The following is a 16,878-nucleotide window of genomic DNA, read 5'->3' on the forward strand; positions in this document are numbered from 1 at the left end:
TCTGAACAGCTGGGACTGTGCACCGCCGCTAGGGGACGGCGCGCAGGGAGCGGGCCATTTCCCAGACCCGCCCCCTCGGCTGCGGGAATGCTAAAGCGTGGCAGGGGCCGGCCGGGGAAGCGGAGGAGGCGGGTCTCCATAGAAACCTCCACCTGTTTCCGGCCAGGCTGAGTGAAATTAGGGGCTGTAGCGGGGGCCAATCTCAGCCAGCTCGCTTCTTCCCGGCGGCCCCTGCGGGCGCGGTGGGTGTTGTACACAATCATCATGGCGGCGGCCGGAGCCCCGGATGGTGAGTGCGGAGGGGAAGGCGGTCGGTCGGCGGCTGAAGAGCTGCCGGCGCTGCGGGGTCGGGGAACGGGAACTGGCCCTAGAGGGAGGAGGTGGCGCAGCAGCGACGGTGCAGTGGCGCCCAGGCTCATTCTCGTCGCAGGCCCGGCCCGCGGCGAGCGCCCACCCTCTTAACCCCTTTGCAGGCATGGACACCGAGGCTGAGGCTATGCCCACCGAGGCGCCCGCACGGCCCCTCAACTGCGTGGAGGACGAAGCAGCGGCGGGGGCGGCGGCCGAGGACTCCTGCGACGCGCGAGGCAGCCTGCAGCCAGCCCCTGCCCAGCCCCCTGGGGACCCTGTGGCTCAGGCCTCGGTCAGCAACGGCGAGGACGCAGGCGGCGGTGCGGGCAGGGAGCTGGTGGAGCTGAAGATAATTTGGAACAAGACTAAGCACGACGTGAAGGTCCCGTTGGACAGCACAGGTTCCGAGCTAAAGCAGAAGATTCACTCCATTACAGGTATTCTAGGAGCTGACAACCAACTGCCTCCATCCCCCACCCCCACCTTCTTTCTAGTCCGTATTGCTTACGTCGTGCTAGAACTGCTGTGTTTTCCTTGCATGGACTCCCGCTACCCTCGCTGCAGTTTTCTGAAGTCAGTATTTGCATGTCTTTTATTAATCACAGAGGGAAAACTGGACCCGTGATGATATAGAGCTACCAAGTGGTGGAGCAGAGATACAAACCTTAAACCGAATTATTAGGCTCAGCCTTCTAACTAATGTTGAACTACTAAGGATAGTGAAAATCTCCCATGGCATTTATTAAATTCACAGCTCCTGGGCACTAACTGTAGAGATTCTGAGTGGGTCTAGATTTATTTTTAGCAGATAGGTAAGTTTCATAAGGGAAGTTCCTGAAACATTAATATTGACTGACAGTCATGGTGGCCCTTCACAATTATTCATATTTGGTCACTGTGTTTGTATTGATTTGCTATTTAAAATTACTTCTTGCCGGGCGGTGGTGGTGCACGCCTTTAATCCCAGCACTCGGGAGGCAGAGGCAGGCGGATCTCTGGGAGTTTGAGACCAGCCTGGTCTACAAGCGCTAGTTCCAGGACAGGCTCCAAAGCCACAGAGAAACCCTGTCTCGAAAAACAAAAATAAATAAATAAAATAAAATTACTTTTTTCTTAAGCTATTCCCATGTAGCCTGTAAATGCCATAGGAAAGTTGTGTACTGACTGCTGTGTCCCTGATGCTTGGACATTGTCAGTATCTAGGTGAGAATAAGGCTGAGGAGCGACTTGGAAGGAATGATAACGAAGACATGTTGAATAATTCTAAATACCCTAAGTCTACTAGAAGGACCAAGTCTTAGCAACCAAATATCCTGCTGGTCCAAATTCCCCCAAGTTCAAAAAGCTGCTAGCTGATGGAGCCAGTGTTCACTTCCTGTTTCATTACAGAAGCATGATGGTCCATGCATTTCCTGCTTATTCCTTTCCCTACCTTCCACTTTTTGTCAAGGTCTCCCACCCGCCATGCAGAAGGTCATGTATAAGGGACTTGTTCCTGAAGATAAAACGTTGAGAGAAATAAAAGTGACCAGTGGAGCCAAGATCATGGTGGTTGGCTCTACTATAAATGATGTTTTAGCAGTAAACACCCCCAAAGATGCTGCCCAGCAGGACGCAAAGGCTGAAGAGAACAAGAAGGAGCCCCTCTGCAGGCAGAAGGTGAGTGCACTGTGGACTTTCTTGTTGGTCCTGGGAAGTTGGAGGCTGGTTACATTCTCCCTAGAATAAGATGCTTTTTGGACAGGGCCCATGATGGACATTTATGGAGCAGTTGGGTGCAGCAGTGGAGTTGACAGCTACCTGAAATTTGCAACTTTGTCATCTGGCTGGTTAGTGTGCCTTAGTCTTCCTTGCTTTAGGATAAGGCCTTTGTGAAGGGAGACTTCTGCGAGTTAGCAGGTGGAACCAGATGTGTGTTTCTTTTATTTCGTGCCAGAGAAGATGACCAGCGTTAGAATGAAGCCCTTATTCTTTACAGGTGTCTTCTCAAGTTCAAAAAGCCCACTTCTGGATAGGTATGGAAGTCAAGAGATTTTAGAGGTTCTCCTAAAACTGACCATTTCAGGAACCCAAACTAAACTGAATAAGAAGATATTGACGCTTTTTGTTGTGTGTTTATTGTGGCCCTTCATGACATAGCCTGCATTTTATATTATCTCTCTTACTCATTTTTCTGCTTGTTCTTTGAGGCAGGGTTTCACTTCTTAGCCCTGACTGGCCTGAAGCTTGATCTGGATACTAAGTTGGCCTGGACTTTGTACAGTTTTCTTGTCTCTGTCTCCCTGGTGCTGAGTTTGTGGGCGTGTGCCATCATGCCTGTTTATAGGTGTGTGTTTTGTGTACTCGACGTGGAGGACTAGACCTAGAGTCCTGTGCACAATAGTAGGCAAGAACTCTACACTGAGCTACCCCCTAGTCCTGACCAGAGTAAAACTGACTTGAATGAACCAACATTAGTTATGGGGCCACACACTACAGACATAGTTCCAACCATGGGAGAAAGATGGTTTTGCGTTAGACACTTACAATCCATGTTTCCTTCATAATCAAAAATGAGTATTTTTAAAATTTTGGTAGCAAAATTGAACAAGTGTGGGGACAGTTACAGTTTTTAAAAAATATTTTTTCTTTTTTTCTTTTTAAATATTTATTATGTGTACAATGTTCTGTTTGTGTATATGCCTGAAGGCCAGAAGAGGGCACCACACCTCATTACAGATGGTTGTGCGCCACCATTTGGTTGCTGGGAATTGAACTCTGGACCTTTGGAAGAGCAGGCAGTGCTCTTAACCACTGAGCCATCTCTCCAGCCCTATTATTTATTTTTATTTCTTTCTTTATTTATTTGGTTTTTCGAGACAGGGTTTCTCTGTAGCTTTGGAGCCTATCCTGGAAATAGCTCTTGTTTTGTTTTGTTTTTTGAGACAAGGTTTCTCTGTAGCTTTTGTGCTGGTCCCAGAACTAGCTCTTATAGACCAGGCTGACCTCGAACTCCCAGAGATCCGCCTGCCTCTGCCTCCTGAGTGCAGGGATTAAAGGCGTGCACCACCACCGCCTGCGAAATATCTCTTGTAGACCAGGCTGGCCTTGAACTCAGAGATCTGCCTGCTTCTACCTCCCAAGTGCTGGGATTAAAGGCCTGTACCACCACTACCCTGCTAAAAAATTTAAATAAATAAATAAATAAATAAATAAATAAGATTTATTTATTTAGTGCTCTGTCTACATGTTCCTCTGCTCGCCAGAGGAGGACATTGGATTCCATAATTGATGGTTGTGAGCCACCCTGTGGTTGCTAAGAATTGAACTCAGGACCTCTGGAAGAGCAACCAGTGCTCTTAACCTCTGAGCAGTCTCTCCAGCTCCTTTTAATATTTTTTGATGGAAATACTAATATGCTTGAAAGAAGTATTGTTTGTTTATAAGTTACTACCCTAGATATCATAGAGAATATTATCTAACGTGTTTTAAAACTGTTATCTTTATAAAAATCCCCAATACTCTGAAGTTCAAAACACCTTTTTATAGGGTATTTGTTTTCTGTTGTATTTGGTGCTGGGGATTGAACCTGGGACCTTTTCTATACATATAACACATGCTCTACTGCAGAGCATCACCTCTATTTAGATAAGTGTTGTAAGGTTGAATTATCATCTAGAAGTAAATATTTATATGACCCATTTTCATCCCTAAATATGGGGTCCTAATTTCCTGTAAGCCATTGAGGTCATTGGTATTTTTTGTCTTCCCTTGCCACATTTATAAGGAAATGTGAGTATTTTCTCCTGTCACATCCTTAGTGCATAACTTGCCTTGTAAATACAGGTTTTGGGTTACTAATGGTAGCTTAACAGGCTTAAAACTGTTTACCACCGTTCAGGGCCGATTCTCCCAAAGGTGCTTATAAGGCATGACTCAAATATACTTCCAGTCTGTACTGCTTTGCTTTGGTGATGCTACTGGTTACGAGGCATAGCACAACCTCCTGAGGCTTTTGATGAGCGTGTTCCGGAATCTGAGGCTGATGTCAGCAGCAGCCCTTTGCTAGCCATCCCTGCCACGGGGTCCTGCTATACCAGTGAAGGCTGGAGTCGGCTCCTTGCCTGTGGGTGCTGCATCTCACTGAGTTTTACCCTTGGCCCATTTATTGGCCTATAGTTCCAGCCTTAGCAAGCAGCTGCTGTACCTGTGAAATCACAGATGTAACAGAGATGAGACGAAGGCATTTAGGGACTATGAGTTTGGAACAAGAGTTCTGAGATAGAAAGCAGGAGGAGTGGGCTTGGACGCTTCTTCGTGGGAAGGCATGGGAGTCGGCATTTCTGTTTTCAAAATGTGATTCCTTGGGTATTCTTTGTGACTGGATTGATGGTGGGGCAGAGGAAGACTTCTGCCATAGTCTGGCTCTTCATAATAATGGAGAAATGACCCTGCTTGGCATTTATACCTATTCAGGCAGTGTGTAGTTTCTTTGGAGTTGAAAAATGCAGATGTTGTTCTCTTTTCCTATCTGTTAACTTAATGAATGATTAGGTTTTTCATGGGTGAGATAGGAGTAAAACATTGAATTAGTAACCCTAAACTCCTACTTAGTCTGTGAAACTTTTATGTCTAATATGGTAGCTATGTGTATAGTTAATCTTAAATAAAAATGAGAAGTTACTTCTTTATGTTACTAGTCACATATAAAGTGCTTATAAGTCAGCGACCAGTGGCTAGCTAGCACAAGTAAAGGAACATTTCATTATCAACATAAACTCCCTTGAACACATTTGCTCTGCAGTGTTAAGGGATCTGTTATCCAACAAACATTTAGGCTGCTTCATTCTCTCTATTCAAGAGATAGAAACCTGGTTCAAATGTAGTAGAGTATCTTATGTCTTATTTTCCTCTTTGTTCTGACTTACATTGTAGCAACACAGGAAAGTGTTGGACAAAGGAAAGCCTGAAGATGTGATGCCATCTGTTAAGGGTGCCCAGGTAAGCTGGCCTGATTTTTGAACCCTTGAAGAATTTGGTTCCACAGTCTAAGATTCCTATAATCATGGCCTCAAGTTCTGTCTCATTTCCCTCTCTCTGTCCTACTGCCCCTCCCTTTCTCACTGTGCTCTTGTGCCTCCAGGAGCGCCTGCCAACGGTACCCTTGTCTGGCATGTATAATAAGTCTGGAGGGAAAGTGAGACTCACCTTTAAGCTAGAGCAAGACCAGCTGTGGATCGGCACTAAAGGTACTCTAGTTCTCAGCCTCTTTGGCATTCCGGCATCCTGCCTGCTTCTAGCACCCAACAGAACAGCAGTGGCACCTGACTGTGATTCTGCCTTTCATTTGGAGCCCCTCTCATCATGCTTTGTGTCTTCATAGCTTTTGATTGTGTCTTTACATGCTTGCCTCTTGGTTGGCCCCATTCCTTTCTTTCTTTTTAGTCTGATCTCAGAAACAATCCTTCACATTTGGCCCTTAAGTTAATATATAAACCAAGAGATCCCGAATATATGACCTAAATCTGGTCCTTAAGCAAGGGTTTTATGGATATATACGTAGTTTGTACAAATCAGATTTCTCTGAAACTAATGGGGAGAAGATCTGGCCACTGGAGCCTGCACTCTTTATGAGGCATTGAGTAGTGTGACTAAGCAGTGGTATTCACCACAATCCCCATGGCCCCATCTAATTTTAGTTAGCTTTGCTCATGGTGCCTATGTGGTCCCTCCCTATTGGTCAGTTTGATTCTAGAAGTGAAATTTCCCTAATTGCCACCTAGAATTTCCCCCTTTGCTTGCTGATTGCCCTTTATATACATCCTCATCCCATGTCAGTAACACTCTGCCTGCCCACAGTATCTGGTTCAGCCTTGCTGTTTCTGGGAAGTATTTCTGACCATTTCTACTCAACCTTTCCTTGAGGCCTACCGAATTTTATTTATTTAGTTATCTTCTTTTATGTAGTACTTCTTTATATAATTCAGGCTATCCTGGAACTTGCTCTGTAGACCAGGTTAGCCTCAAACTCACATCTGCCTGCCTCTGTCTCTGAGTACTGGGATTAAATGCATGCATCATCACTCCCAGCTAGTTGCCAAATCTTACTGGTAACACTCCAGAATTGCCCTACGTCCCTTTAGGTACTGCTAAAGGCTACTAGCCTGTTTTGAAAAGTTGCATTAGGAGCAAGTTTCTGTCTACCTGGCCCCTCTGTCAACTCTGGTCCTCATTGCTGTACTGCTTTTTATCTGTTTCCTATACCTGTAAACCATTAGTTCTTCCAGACCTGCTTCAGATGGTTTCATCATACCCCATTCTAAGTTCTCGGCCCACTCTGTCAGCCTTGTGTACTTGAGGCACATGCTTGAATTCTCCAGCTCATATTTTGCAGAATTCTTGTCTTTGCTGGGCCCTACCCTGGAATGTCTTCTCAGTCCGTGGGATTAATAGTCTTCCAAGTCCCCCCACCCCCAAGATGCCCTTTCCTAATGAAGCCTTCCTTACATCTCCCTAGCCCTCCACTGAACTTTTGTTCCTTTGAGTTGCTTGTGCTCCTCGAGCACCCTGTTTATGTCCCTAGAGCACTCACTGCTCTCTGACTGTCTGTCCCCATTAGATTCTTGGAGGTACCTGAACGTGCCTAATTCACCTGTTTGTGGCCAGCACTGTAGGTGTTCAGTGTTTGAGGTACATGCCAAAGAGGAGAATAGTGGTCCCATCATCAGAGACTTGTTTCTAAGGGCAGGTTGCAGAAAATGGAATCAAGTTTTACAAAAATAAAACTTGGCCAGGGTGATGGGGGGTGTGGTTTTCTTTTTTCTTTCTTTCTTTTTTTTTTTTTTTTATTTTTTCAAGACAGGGTTTCTCTGTGGCTTTGGAGCCTGTCCTGGAACTAGCTCTGTAGACCAGGCTGGTCTCGAACTCACAGAGATCCGCCTGCCTCTGCCTCCCGAGTACTGGGATTAAAGGCGTGTGCCACCATCGCCCGGCTGGGGGTGTGGTTTTTATTATCTGAACCATGAATCTAGAACACAGATCACTGTTTGAACACTAGGGAGTCTTAAAAATGACTGTGAAGTGTTGAAAGTGAGTTTTCTCATTTTCTGATAGCTAGCTAAATTGTTTATTTTATAGCCAACTCTTAACTGCGTGGTCAGACCAAATTCTCTAAGTTTTAAAAGGTTTCTCTAGTTTTCCAATGGCTTTTGAAGGCTTTGCTCGAACATGCTATTCAAGAGAGCCTGTCATACTCTTCTTTGCCAGTGAGTAGCAGCCCTGCCTGGGTTTTCTTTGTGATCTTGCCTCATCTTCCACTACTGAGTTTCTTGCTGATGCATATGGCTCTCCTCTGTAGCTGGGTGTCTCTGCTTGCTGGCAGCCCACATTGAGAGCAGTTGCACAGGCTGGTCTTGGAAGGCCATCATGTCCAGGAGGGTAGGTGCATGCAAGTGGTTTGGGATAGTTTTTCCCATGAAGTTGTGTATGTTGTTTGATGTTTTTGAGGAAACTATAGCTTAACCTGGCCTCAGACTTTTGGTGATTCTCCCACTCCAGCTTCAAGAGTACTAGATTTAGGTGGGCATGAACCATCATGCCTGGTTCAGAGATTTTATTTAAGCTTCTGGAAGCAGCTGGTTTCCTGCTTTAGTGTGAGGGCAGAGCTCTAGCAATTTCCTGATGCACTGAGATTTGAGCTGTTTGAGAACTCCTTCCATTGCTGTATTTAAGGAACATGGCCATGAACTCCTTGTACCTTTCATGGTTGATAACCTGAGCTGTTCATTCTGAGCTAAACTTTTCCTTATCAATGGGCTACCTCCTTAGTAGCCCAGAGGGTGGGTAAGTGTTTTTCTTAGGTTCCTAGGAGTTTTGTCACCTAGCATCAAAGGGACTTGGGAAAGCACAGCTTGCTCTGGGAATTGGCTAAAAGCCATTGGCTTGTTTTTAGTTCAGCAAGAAGCTGCTGTAAAGTGAATGTCCCAGCAGCTAACTGGCCTCTCTATGAGTACTTCGGTGAGTAAGGGACTCTCAAGACTGCCACACACAACAAACTGTTGCCTGTGTAAGAAAAAGCAGGGTGAGACCATGGAGCTGCACAGGACAGCATGCTAGGCTTGTAGTCAGCTGCTGCGCCATACTTGTAGGACAGTCAAAGCTTAGTTGATTTCCATTATCAGCTGTGTGGTGTTTGCATTGTCCAGCCTTTGGAATTTGAGAAAAAGTCAGAAAAGGTGGAAAGTATTTGAATAGTCTCAATCTTAAGTATGCCGCTGTTCTTGCCTGTGTGTGGCTGCTGTTTTAGAGCCATGAAGTAGACATTCAGGCCCCTTCTCCCCATTCCCAGTTTTCAGAAGTCAAGGCCTATGGAAGTACACTACTTAAAGTAACTGGTAAAACCAGAGCCCAGGACTCTTAAATTTCTAGTTCCATTTGATAACCTAGTTGTTTATTTATCTGTATTTAAGATCTTTCTTTCTGTAAAAGCTCTAAGGAGTCTTTTCCACCTTGATTTAACAGTGTTATGACAATGCCTGCCTGTACCTCAGGTATCCTGGGTTATTCCTGTGGCAAAGATTCCCTGCCTCATCACCATTACACTTGTCTGCTACAGGTGCCTCATCTCACTGAAGGCCTGCTTCATGGCTGCCTCCTCTTTCCTGCCATCCTTAAACTTGTAAAATGGTCTCTGCCCCAGTGATCATTGATGTTTCCAGTGTTAATCAGGTGAGGGCATAAATGTTTTTGAGAGACCACCACAGTTATGTTTATGAAGGGTTTGGAAGTTTTGGCACAGGCAATAAATAGCCTTGGAAGCTTGGCAGATAGTCTTCCCTCCTGTTGCTTCTTTGTCGTGGGCTTCTTTTTTTTCTTTTTTTTTTTTTTTTGTTTTGGTTTTTGGTTTTTCGAGACAGGTTTTCTCTGTGGCTTTGGAGCCTATCCTGGAACTAGCTCTGTAGACCAGGCTGGTCTCGAACTCACAGAGATCCACCTGTCTCTGCCTCCCGAGTGCTGGGATTAAAGGCGTGCGCCACCATCGCCCGGCTTTGTCGTGGGCTTCTTGACTTTGCCTTTTTTCAGGTGTTCAAAACCTTAGCCAAGGGAGGCAGAGGCAGGCGGATCTCTGTGAGTTCGAGACCAGCCTGGTCTACAAGAACTAGTTCCAGGACAGGCTCCAAAACCACAGAGAAACCCTGTCTCCAAAAAAAAAAAAACCTTAGCCAATTCCAGTTTTGGATTATGAAAGCAAAATGGTGTTTTGAGGTGTTTTTTAATTATCAGACTTGAAAACTACTAATAAGATGGGTAAATGTGCCCTTACATTTTTACTCCACCACCACTGAACCCTGTTTTCCATTTGATGCTCCAGATTTCCTAGCTCCCTTCCAGGCTGTAGGTGCATTGGTCAGAAGATGCTGTCCCTTATCCCTAGAGGGCGTGGTACCTGCCACCTAAGTTACTATATATCCAACCAGCCCTAGTGTGGGAGGAATTGCTGTGGCCAAGGTGGAGTTGGGACAGATAGACCTTTGAGTAACTGCTGTCCTTCTTTAAACCTAGAGCGGACTGAGAAACTGCCCATGGGCTCCATTAAAAATGTGGTTAGTGAACCTATCGAAGGACATGAAGACTACCACATGATGGTGAGTAGCTTCAGCCTGCCTGGCCGTCTGCTCCTGCTTCCTCTTGAAGGGAGTGGATTTCTAACAGGGCATTGCCAACTGAAAAGTAAGCAGTCTTCAGAAGACTGTGGAGATCCTTATGTTTTCTTGTCTACTTAGAGTTGAGTTCCCAGTTATGGGTTTTTTGTTTGTTTGTTTGTTTGTTTGTTTTTCTTTTATACTCTCCCAGTAGTCCAAAGGAGGTTATGTTTTCTCCTCTCCTTTTTAGAAATCTCTTCTGTCTCCCTCTTATTTGTTAAACTTTGTTTTTAGGCCAGGAAAATGAATTGGAATGGCTTTTGGACTTTCATTTTAAGTTTTGTCTTGCTTATAAAAGAGAACATTACCTTAGCCATGGGGCTGTGAAGATACCAGAAGTCTCTCCTGTAGTGGTCTGCCATGCCCAGCATGTGCCCACATGGCCGGGAGCCCTTTGGGATATGGGACCCAGGGCACGCTTGCTCTGTATGGAGCTCATCAGTTTGTCTAGAACAAAGCAGGCAGTTTAGTGAGCTGATAAAATGGGCAACTCTATAAGTGAAGTTTACCTGCCTAGACTCCAAAGTTGCTACAAGAGGCACCTAACCTGGGCTAGCAACAGTTCGAGGGTGGGTTTGCCTGCTGTTCTTCTCCAGGGGGCAGTTTTTTGTTTTGTTTTGTTTTTTTCCAGTATCTAGCCTATCGTGATGCTGCCGTATTGCCCCCCACCTCCATGAGCAGCTAGGTGTTTAAACTATAGGTAGGAGTACCAAGTCCATGGCACAGAGATACGTTGGACAATCTACTTGTTCTAGGGCAGTCAGCGAAAGGGACTTAGGATACAATGGGCTGCATAGCTGGTGTGTCCTTTCCCGCCTGCTCAGGGTCAGCTGGATGGTGCCGAAGTCAAGGCGATGGAACTGTAGTTGCTGGACACAGGCTCTTTGGAGTTTCTTGGCGGTGATGAGAACATACTGGGGCTTCCTTTAGGGCCATCAGGCAGCCTCTACTGCCTGTAATCTCTGTAATATATAAAACATGATAGCGGACAAATTGGTTTTGCCTGCTCAATTATTTTTTTACTTTAAAAGTTGATACTGATAATTTTAGCCTGACCCTTTCACTCCCTTTTGAAACATTTGTTTGAACAGTTTGACACTGTGGCCTTGCAAATTCTGTTTTCCAGGCAGCCTGGTGATGGGGAAGCAGATAGGGTAAATGGACCACATTAGACATTGCCTAAGGAATTTGTTTCCATGAATAATTATTTAAAATTTAGTTACAATGTTCTGAAGTCATTTTAGGCAAAAAGTGGATTCAGCAGTCCCCTCAGTCTTTTTTATTTATATATTTATTTATGCCATTAAATAGCACTTTTACCCTTGTCCTCATGAAAGATTTGCTTTCCTCTTCTTCTAGATGTCATTTGTCTACTAGAGTAGTGTGTCACAGTTCACAGTGCTCTTTCATTTTTAGGGTTATGTTTCAAAGATACAGAAAAGGATACATCTTACATTTTATACCATAACCCGTATATCCATCACCAAAATATGATAGTTGTAAACATTTTGTAACTTGTTTTAAATCTTTTAAATAAAATTTTTTTACCAACAGTGATGTTGTCCCCATTGTCTTCCCCTCCCCATTATTGTAAGCTATCATGTATGTTCTTCATCTGTCATTGCTTTTGTTTATACATATGTCCATGAACAAAATGGTGTACTGTGTTGTTTTTTCAGTTTTCATAAATAGCATCATGGTATCTACCCTTCTGCAACTTGATGTTGGCATTGTGATCTGTCATAACTCTAGATCGAAAGGATCTATTCATATCTTAATAAAAGACTCCAGTGTTTGTATGACTAGGCCACACCACTCTGAATTATGGGTACCTTTCCATACTGGTGGGTGTGTACATTACTGTCAAGATTTTAACATTTCAAACAGTGCACTTTAGACATTCATACCTGCTTCCTATGTGTGAGTGACATGTTTTCTAGGGCAGCAGTCCTCAAACTATGGCCTCTGGACCAGTAATGTTGAAATTACCTGGGAGCTTGCTAAAAGTTTTTTGGGCTTTGCCTCAGGGCTCCCAAACTAAAATCCAGGGGCTGGAGCCTGCAATCTATTTTTGCAAGTCTTTCAGATAGTTCTGATGTGTGCTGAAGTTTGCAAACTACTGCCTTAGAGTTGGCTGTGCTGAACTGAACTTTCTCCTCCCCACTTGCCCTTTCACCCTCCCCTTTTTTTAAGTTTAGGAGAAACATGTACACAATTTACTTTTGTTTTTCTTCCCTTTTTAATCAGTTTGCGCCCTTCCCTCCTGCGTCTGTTGTTCTGCCTGCTTGGTCACCCTCTTCTGAAGCATCGCTTGGTTTTTCCTTTTCCCTTGCAGGCGTTTCAGTTGGGCCCCACGGAAGCCTCTTACTACTGGGTGTACTGGGTTCCAACTCAATATGTGGATGCAATCAAAGACACTGTGCTGGGCAAGTGGCAGTATTTTTGAAAGCACTTTCACCTCTGGCCCAGGAGACTGACCCAAAGTGAAGGACATTGCCGGGAGAGGTCTGCAGCATCCCTGGATTGCAGAGTTCTGGGACTTTGTTCACACACAAAAAAATCTCTATTCAATCTGAGGTGATGTGGTGACTGAAGCCAGAGGTGATGTACTTTCACCATTAGCTTAATTTGAACTTAAAATCACCGGTTCCCTTTCTTGCAGTCAGCTTACCATTTTTAAAGTCAGTATGGTGGAAATTAATAAATCCAAGTTTCGAACATGTGTGGAATACTCTTAAGTGTGTTTGAGAGTATATCTGCCAGTATGCTGAGAGGGAATAATCAAAAGCTTTGTGGTTGTTTTCTTTGTTCTTTTTCTTTCTTGTTTTGTTTTGTTTTGTCTTGTTTTTAGAAGTGATTTCAGCTGAAATCTTCAGATGTCTTTGGTTGCAGACATTTGGATTGGACTGCATTGAATGAGTTGGGTTTTTTTTCTTTAGTATTAAAATCGTATGCAAAATGGGGGTGTTTAGTAAGCCATATTTTTTTGTGTGTGTGTGCTCATTGATTCAGAGATTTTCTTTTTAATGTTTCGCACTTCCTATGATTTTGTTTTAAACCCAAAGATGCCAGTTTCTCTTTTGGTACCTCATCTTCACCTCCTTGCCAGGCTCTCTCCCATGTGCTGCTGCTGCTGCTTGGGAATACACATGGGAATAACAACTGGTGGTCTCGGTGTAGGGGCTCCCACCTTCCTGGGGTATTCGTTGAGCAGCAGAGTATCTCTCACTTGAGTCCTGTGTACACGTCTTACCCTCTGGACCCCTGTTCCGGGGAGTTCCACTGCTGGTTTGGTTGTTGACAGCCTTTCTTGAGCTTGGGTTTGAAACTCCGCCTATCACCACAACCTGGGACTTGCTGCTCCAAGGCCCCCAGCTCTGAGGAGCCAGCTCGCCATATGGCCTCAGATCACACACTTTCTTTCTTGGGAAGCTTCCTAGAACTCCTTAAGCAGTCCAGTGGTTGTTTGAATTATGCTTCTCCATTTGGTCTTCTGCTCATGCGTTCAGTTCAAGTGTCCTTTATCCTAGGTTCAGAGATGCTGCCTTTCTCACGGAAGACCTCTGACCCAGTGGGTCAGCCAGTGGTATTCCAACAACAGAGATGGGATAAATTGCTTTTAGGACCAGCTTGCTCTCCTGGTTTTAGCCCTGATGTTCTTTGTACATGTGAACTGCTGTCTTCTCTGTAAGCCTTGACTGACTGAAATGAGGGACAGTCTCTTGGTGGATGATTCCCTTTGTGCCGTTTGCTGTTTTTCTGCTGCCGTCTTTGCAATTCTCCTCTCACTGGTTGCAGGCTCTCATACTAAGGTTTGGTGAGAAACCTTTCCAGCTTCACATTTTGGAATCTAAGCTGTTACCCGCCTTCATCCTGTGAAATGTATTCGCATGTATTCGCCTAAGATGACTATTCCTTGTGAGCCAGTTAATGACGATATTTATGCCCTTCCCTTCTAAGCTGTAGTTTGGGAATCCAGCCCACATAGACAGACTCTTGCTTTTTGTGGTGTATTCAGTGCCAAGTTATGCATCTGGACAGGAAAACCTACTCTGCTTTTTGGGCGTGTAAGTAACGTATGCAAAATTCAGCGTCCAAGAAACTGCCTGTGTTTCAGCATCTCAGTGGTAATTGTGGATTTTCTGTTCTTGTTGGCCTGCAGTCCCTGGAGAAAGTACATTTTGCTCCTTGTCCCAGCCTCCTCCTGCACTTGGCAGGTCTATCAAGGAAGTGACCAAGTGGCAGGTAGAACATCTTCTTGGCTTGAATACTGTCATTTGTATGCCAATGTCCCTGTCCTTGAGACTTGTCTGACAATGCCACACACCCAGTTTTGGTCTCTCTGAGCTGACCTGTGTGTCCCCACCTTAGCTCTGAGGCCCCTTCTGCCAGCCCCCCATTTTCTGTGAGGGTCCCAGTGCTCTCTGCCTTCTCTCCTCCTAGTACACGTGCCCTGCTGTTGTCCCCTGCTGCCCAAGAGCCAAACTGCTTCTCACGCAGGCTGGTGTCATTTCAAGAGGACCAAAGCCTCTGTGAGCCTTTTTATTTTTAGTACAATGGTGCTTTTTCCTTACTTGGAGATATTCTCTATAAATAATGTAAATGACACCTTTTCGTATGGAGCTGTTTTGAGTATTGCTTTCCAGAGCTTGAGCTGTGGCTCCTGATCCTGTCAACACAGAAGGCTGCGCCAGAAGCTCTCAGAAGGGCAGGGGCAGGCAGCGCCAAAAGCCCTGGGAATAAGTGTTCAGATCTGTCTGGGTCACAGCAGTATTTGCTATTTTGTCACTCAGTCCCTTGAGCAGTCTTTATATATTTCTACCATGTGGAGTATACTGACGAAATCTGTGTGAGCAAATTGAAATTCTCTTCCCGCTAGGTAGCATCACAGTGTTTTTTCCTCAGGATTATTTCTGCACAATTCCTTCACTGTCAGATAAGAGGGCATGCAGGGAGCTCTTCAAAAGGCTTCTGGTGGCATTACATGAAGCTAGCTGGAGGAGTCCTACTCATGACGAGGCATCCCCTGGGCTTGTCAATGTAGCCACTCAACGGGCTGCTCTCCCATCTATAGGTGGTACTGGTAGCCCTTCTGCAGGATTGTCCTCATAGACATCATGCCTTCCTTTTCCTCCCTGAGGCTACTGGGCAGAAAAAATGTGACTACATAACCACAGCTGAGCCTGGGTCCCTCAGCTCAGAGCACTCAGACTCAAGATTTGCAGGACCTTTGTGAGATACTTAATCTATAGTGGGCCTTGCAGATAGCTTTGGCTCTTTGGTTAGGTTTGACTGAGCAAGGATGCACTTTCATAGCATCTTGTGGATATAGTAGGGGCCTAGTAAGGCCTAAGTAGCTCCTTATTGCTGCTTTCTCTTCTGAGGGCCAAAGAGATTAACTTTGCTCCATTGCCACATCTCAGAAAAGTTGCCATGCCTCACCCAGAAGGGAATTCTTCCTCTTTAATGTGCCTGGAGGAGCACTGTGAGCTCTTGCAGTTGGCCAGCCCCTTTTTTTTTTTTTTTTTTTTTTTTTGCCAGGAGCCAAGAAGGGAAGGGATGGATAAATAAATTCCGGTGTCGGGCTTTCTTTCCACACATCTACTGAGGGAGCCAATTTTCTCTTGCTCCTTGCTACTGTTCAACCCTGTTCTCTTGGAAAAGGACGGCCCCTTTGTCTTCAGATCAGGCCCATTTCCTTCTTCATAGGCCTAGAAACCTTTTTGAAGTCACAGTGGCCAGGAGCCCTCTGGTTTGCTGGTGGATTTACCTGCCAGGCTGGGTGGTTCTGCTTTCTTGGTGGCTGAGAACCTTCTTTACCTTTCCTACAGAGTTCTGCAGAGATATCTGACAATATGTAAGTACTATGTTTCCTTGTGGTGTACATTCTGTTCTTGTTTGTTTTTAAATCAAAAATGCCTGTTTGGGAGGAGATGAACGTATTTAGTCTATTAGATTTGCGCTGCTGGATTTTTTTTAATGTGTAATCTTGACTAGCTGTCTTATTGTTTATCCTGTAAGATTAGTCTATCAATTAAAGTTTGATAATTAATTGCGTCTCTTTCCTTCCAATTCTTCATGCGCCTAATCTGTTCTTGGGACTAGCAACATTTAGAACAGGGTCCTCTGTCAGCTGTGGTCTGACTTGTATGATTCTGAGTAATATATACAAGTTTATTTTCTGAAACAGATGGCAAAGAGATGTGATTGAGTCTGAAATATCAGACTAATGAGCTTGCTAATCAGCTATTCTTTTGCCTAGGGCAGCCTTCCACCATGCATGCCTCCAGTTAGGGGAAGCTGCCTCTCTGGCTTTTTTTGTTTTGTTTTTGCTTTTTTGTTTTGTTTTGTTTTTTTAAGACAGATTTCTCTGTGTAAATTTGGAGCCTGTCCTGGAACTCGCTCTATAGACCAGGCTGGCCTCGAACAAACAGAGATCTGCCTGCCTTTGCCTCCCAAGTGCTGGGATTAAAGTCATGTACCATCACCACCAGCCTGCAAAGACAGGTTTTTTTTAAAAAAAAAAACAAACCCAAAACAAAAACAGTGGAAACAGAGAGGAGCCACATGTTATACAGAGAGGAGGAGGAGGAAGAAAACTATTTCCAGAAATAGGATAAGACCAGAATTCTTGGCATTAAGGATGACAGTTTGTTAGGATGTGGCATAGTCCACTCGGTCACTCTCATGTTGGACATTTTCCCCTTCCCTCCATTGGGCAAGTATTCCTGATGGTTCTGGTCTCCCAATTTTCTATTTTTCTAATACCTCCTACTTCTGAAGCAACACTGAAAAGTAGTTTCCTTTTCTTTCTTTCTTAAGATAGGGTCTTGCTAGGTGGTATAGG

The 16,878-nt window shown here is 44.7% G+C and overlaps 1 protein-coding gene across 1 annotated transcript; it reads left to right on the top strand.

Moving 5' to 3' along the window:
- The first annotated feature begins 24 nt into the window (after positions 1-24).
- Ubfd1 (ubiquitin family domain containing 1) lies at positions 25-16,083 on the top strand. Its single transcript, XM_075972094.1, has 7 exons — positions 25-289; positions 474-788; positions 1,802-2,010; positions 5,266-5,331; positions 5,474-5,579; positions 9,892-9,974; positions 12,367-16,083. The coding sequence occupies exons 1-7, from the start codon at positions 265-267 to the stop codon at positions 12,475-12,477; spliced, it is 915 nt and encodes a 304-aa protein (XP_075828209.1). The 5' UTR covers positions 25-264; the 3' UTR covers positions 12,478-16,083.
- The last annotated feature ends 795 nt before the right edge of the window (positions 16,084-16,878 follow it).

This window comes from Microtus pennsylvanicus, chromosome 5 (genome assembly GCF_037038515.1).
Source record: "Microtus pennsylvanicus isolate mMicPen1 chromosome 5, mMicPen1.hap1, whole genome shotgun sequence".
Classification (NCBI taxonomy): domain Eukaryota; kingdom Metazoa; phylum Chordata; class Mammalia; order Rodentia; family Cricetidae; genus Microtus; species Microtus pennsylvanicus.

Excerpts from the sequence above, each read along its gene's own strand:
- Ubfd1 (XM_075972094.1), top strand. The coding sequence starts at position 265 with ATGGCGGCGGCCGGAGCCCCGGATG. Across the intron at positions 789-1,801 it reads GAAGATTCACTCCATTACAG|GTCTCCCACCCGCCATGCAG; the intron begins GTATTCTAGGAG and ends CTTTTTGTCAAG. Across the intron at positions 5,580-9,891 it reads GCTGTGGATCGGCACTAAAG|AGCGGACTGAGAAACTGCCC; the intron begins GTACTCTAGTTC and ends CTTTAAACCTAG.